Below are 4,978 nucleotides of genomic sequence, written 5' to 3' on the forward strand. Positions count from 1 at the left end.
GGACAGTTTTGGTAGGAATAGGCTACCATGAAATTTAGACATTCTACAAGGAATGTAGAACTAACAGGAGGCATTTTTGTCCAGAGTAGGTTGTGAGGAGGGATGGAATTGACAGCAGCATTTTTGGGGAATGCAGAACTAAACCAGACATTTTTGGTAAGAGTAGGGGTATGAAGAGAGCTATGGAATTCAAAGTAGCATTTTTGGGCTTGCAGTGTGCACAACTTCTGGGATTCCCCTGAGTGCTCTGTAATTTTTAAGAAATCGCCGATAGGCTCTGAATTGATTACATGTTTTAATCCCATTAGTGACAATTTAATAATAGAATACTGTTAAAAAATTACAGCGTAGATCTTAATGAAATACACTAAAGAAGCATGGTCCAATGTAGAAGTAAAGATCTTCCGATCAATAATTATTTGGAGGACTGAAGACCTTCCAATAAATACATATACACATAAAATTGATAAAGAACTGGAAAAATATATATCCGTTGGTGACAATTTGATAATAGATTATTTACAGACCTAATCATACATATAATTACAGAGCTAATCAGAGAATGTATGTAACAAGAACTCTGCCAAACAGCCTCAACCGTAACTCTAATTACAATGAATAGTTTCCAGAGATAGTCTTTTGCAACATTATATTACTACTATATTGAAGATTCAGAGGGTGGTGCTGACAGACAGCAAGCTAAATGGGAATCACATATGAATCTGGGGTAGCCACAGGTCTCCCTCGATGAAGTTCTGGATAGAATACATACCCACTGCTCCTGGAGGAATCTCACTAGACCATGGCACTCTGGCAGAGACATTGCCGGCACCCGGCCCGTAATTTTCAAACTCTCCATAGTACAGCGTGTCCAGGGCAAAGGTTCCATCCCAAGGCAGCCACCCGTCCGGCTGAATAACTGGCCCCATGTAGGACCGCATGAAAATGGTCCGTGAATACGCTTTCCACGGCCGACCCAGGTAGGCTTTGTGCATTTTCGGATTGCCGTAGAATTCTGCCATGTATTCCTCCGTTCCATCGATGCTGCAGTTCTCGAATACGAAGCCAGTAGTCTGACCCGGATCCAATCGCCCGTGGGCAGCTATGGGGTTCGTTTCGGAAAGGTTAGACGGCACCTGGCGAGGGCGGACGAGAATGGAGCAGTTGTGGAAGATGGCCGCTGCGTTTCCAAATATGAAGTCGACGTTGCCTTCGATCCTGCAATTCCGATAAAACTGGCGGAGGGCGTGCGCATATAGGGTGTCCTGGTGTCCGAGAAAGGCGCACCTCTCGAATGCTGAGAGATCGCTATCGACTCTGAGGGCGACAGCCTGATGCATCTCCGGCCCCGCAGTATTCTCGAACGCAATGTCCCGCGCCACAAAACCGTCCGCGTTCACCCCTACAGTTACCCGGACCGGTGAAATTGCATCAACCAGAGAAAACCCCAAATCCTATCTCGAAATAATGTGTATATATTACTGAATATACATCCAAAAACCTCGAATCCTAACTCGAAATAATGTCAATATACACTGAATATACATCCAAAAACTCCAAATCCTAACTCGAAATAATGTGTATATATACACTGAATATACATCCTAATTCGAAATAATGTGTACATATACACTGAATATACATCAAAAAAACCCTTAATCCAAACTCAAAATAATGTTTATATACACTGAATATACATCCAAAACAACAAATCCTAACTCAAACTAATGTGTATATACAGTGAATATGCATCCAAAAACCTCTGATCCTAATTCAAAAGCATGTGTACATATACACTGAATATACATCCAAAAATCCAAATCCTAACTCAAAAGAATGTGTATATACACTGAATATACATCCAAACCTCAAATTAGGATTCGAAATAATGTGTGCACATATACACTGAATCTACATCCAAAATCCCCAAATCCTAACTCAAAAGAATGTGTATATACACACTGAACATACATCCAAAGCTGGAGTTTGTAATAGTTAGTATTATTTACCGACAGTTGCAGAGCCGTGTGTGCCGACGCCGGGAATCTGGGCAGACAATGATCCGGTGACGATAGTTCGATCCATGCCATCTCCGACAAACATGAGATTCGTCTTGCTCGGTGGAATTCTCACGATTTCTTTATAAACCCCGGCTTTGATGTAGATTATGAACCTCTGCGCGGAGTAATCAGGGGCATTGTCTACAGCAGCTTGAATGGTGGAAGAATATTGCTCAGACTCAAGCTCCCCTTCTACCTTTGATACTGTTATGTTAGGGACCGGTAGTTCCCCGACATTGAGCAGCACATCCAGAAGGTCTTGGCTTTGCTGGTGATCTGGAAACCTAGTTGAGAAGTTCTTGGATCTCTCTGTCTGTGGAGGTCTCCAAGATTTCATGTTGTGGCCGTAAGCATTCAAGGCGTCCAGCATCCCAAGAGCGGTGCTGGTTATCTTCATCACTCCATTCATCTGATCGGCTGTGCTTCTCACCAGCCGCGTTGAATTGAGACCGTGGAAAGCAGAGTAACAACCATATTGATAGGTGAGAGCGGCGCTGATCCAGTTTTGGGCGTCTTTAACTGTCATCTGTAAAGGAGCTGCAATGCTTCTGGAAATGGTTGCAATGGCAGCATTCAGAGTCTCCAGGCAATTGCGAGCAGCTACTGTCATGTTGAAATTAGCAGAAGCAAGGGCAATAGACAGAATAGCTTCGGAGAGATGATAACAATGGGTGACCCCATCAGAGGACAAACCCATGGCTGCTTGGATTATTTCCACAGCTCCAGCGCCTCGCTTGGTCGCCACAGAGGTGATCATCAAAGAGGACTTGCAGTCGTCCGGAAACAGAGAGGCCTGGCATGCATTGCTTATTTCTGGAGAAACATCCGCTGATTCTTGCAGTCGTACTTCCACATATTTCCCTTCGGCGATCACTGTAAATCCAACGCAAATGATGAACAATTTCAATATCAGGAATGCCATCGATCGTGTTTTCCAGACAAGAACCAGGCGACAGAGGGCACGCAATTCCTTGGGTGTCGGATTCGCCTACCGCTAGATCACAGCCCAACCCATTTATCTCAGAAGTGCAGAATTCTATGGAAACCCTCAGAAGCGGACACCGCAAAGTCATGTAGCAATTCAATGCAATCCACCATTTGATGTAACGAGATAGGACGGCCATCGCTGAGCTGTTACCCAATGCTCATGCTTTATCCCGGCCCCGCCCTCGCCTTAGTTTGAACATCTGTACAGGACAAATATTGTGCAGAATTCAGAGCGGTGCATATCATTTCAAATTTAAAGGACGCCTCGAAAGTGCTGCTGCGGAAATAGTGACTCGTCAAAGCAATCAAGGGTTCACGGGTGTAATCGAGGAAGTCACACCACACATATCTTTATTTGCCTCGAAGAGGGCGAAGGGGAATACCGCCTGTAGCGTGAAAGCCAGTACACTGTTAAAATGCGTTTTGATGTCGATCGATTTCTGGAGGTTTCTGTTTTTCCATAAAAAGGCAATTGCAAAAACAAGAATATTAACTTCCACATCCATTCCAGAGGAACCATTAATTAATTGTAGTCCTCTCCATTCATTAAATAATAAACAGAGCGCAGTGCAGAACCGCCGTCCAAGCACGGTTCATAGTACCATAAAAAACACTTGTGACACTCGATCAAATAAAATCTTGAAACCTAACCACCTAAAATTCACAGCATATTTTTTCAAATTTCTACTATAATTTCCAGCAAACCATCAATCCATATCACATAGCAAAACCATAAAAACAATCTCCAAATTGTTAACACATCATGTCAAGGACATGGGATAATTTAGATTAACATACAGTTAAATGTCTTCGGGCTGTTCTGATCCGGTCTTTTGTCATAATTTCCACCCGGCCTTCCATGGCAACTTCTTATTGAATCTGTCCCCAAAAGCACTAGTTTAATCATTCAATTCTTTTAGATCTATTAATATATTAAATATAGATTTAGTATACATAATTTTTTAATGTAAAATTTGGGAAAATTTTATTTCTTTATCATTTTTTTTTTTATAGATTTTAATAAATCATAAGAATTTATATTAGTTTTAAATTAAACTGAATTTATTATTTAATTTAATCACAATAAGAAGGAAATAAAATATTTTGGAGAATTATTTTTGGCGATAATCACATCAAAATTTATTTGTTAAGGCGTTTCGAACCAGCCAGTATGGTATGGTGGCAAGTTAAATAGAGAGACCCACCATTCAAGTAGCTAAAAATTAACCTCAGCCTTTGACCAAAAGAAACAGCTACATTTGACTAGGCTTCGCGGTCAAAAGAAACAACAACAACAGAAAGTGTGGTATGGTAGCAAGTTAAATAGAGACACCGACCATACATTTGACTGGGCTTCGGGGGAAGGAACCAGCGAGTGTGGTATGGTAGCAAGTTAAATAGAGAGACCAACCATTCAAGCGGCTAGAAATAAACTGTTGCTTTTGACCAAAAGAAACAGTTACATTTGACTGGGCTTCGAGAGAAGCTACATTTGACTCGGCTTCAGCGACAATTGAGTAGACTAAAAATTCTAGATTTTTTTTAATTAATTAATTAGTTTATTAAATTTATTTAAATATATAAAAATATATATGTTTATAACCCACTAAAAATCTTCTATGTGAAGTTATTTATTATAAGTATCAGATTTAATTAAAAACTTAAAAATATATATTAGTTAAATTATATATATATATATATATGTGTTAAATTTTATTTATATTATAAATATATAACCAAATATACATGTTTATAATTAAAAATCTTTTAAATAGGTTTATATGTAAATTTGTTTATTATAAATATCACGTTTAATAAAAACTGAATAAACTTAAATATATATATATATTAGTTGAATTTATAATTAACTAAAAGCTTTTTATAGACATGTAAATTTATTTATTATAAAAAAATTAATGTGAAAATATATA

General features: G+C 39.2%; 1 protein-coding gene across 1 annotated transcript; it reads right to left on the reverse strand.

Moving 5' to 3' along the window:
- Window positions 1–475: 475 nt before the first annotated feature.
- Window positions 476–3,526, reverse strand: LOC149169291 (pectinesterase-like). The gene is made up of 2 exons (XM_089428633.1): window positions 2,010–3,526; window positions 476–1,402 (listed from the first exon to the last, which is right to left on the reverse strand). The coding sequence occupies exons 1-2, from the start codon at window positions 2,980–2,982 to the stop codon at window positions 711–713; spliced, it is 1,665 nt and encodes a 554-aa protein (XP_089284759.1). The 5' UTR covers window positions 2,983–3,526; the 3' UTR covers window positions 476–710.
- Window positions 3,527–4,978: the final 1,452 nt, after the last annotated feature.

The sequence above is a fragment of the Pinus tabuliformis genome, chromosome 4_2 (assembly GCF_031772625.1).
Source record: "Pinus tabuliformis cultivar Carrire ecotype Pingquan chromosome 4_2, CPIR1, whole genome shotgun sequence".
NCBI classification, from domain to species: domain Eukaryota; kingdom Viridiplantae; phylum Streptophyta; class Pinopsida; order Pinales; family Pinaceae; genus Pinus; species Pinus tabuliformis.

Bases quoted from the DNA above. Each gene is read 5' to 3' on its own strand.
- LOC149169291 (XM_089428633.1), bottom strand. From the start codon at position 2,982: ATGGCATTCCTGATATTGAAATTGTTCATCATTTGCGTTGGATTTACA. The intron at 1,403-2,009 runs GTAAATAATACT...GGGTAACTGTAG, and splicing joins ACACGGCTCTGCAACTGTCG to GGGTGAACGCGGACGGTTTT.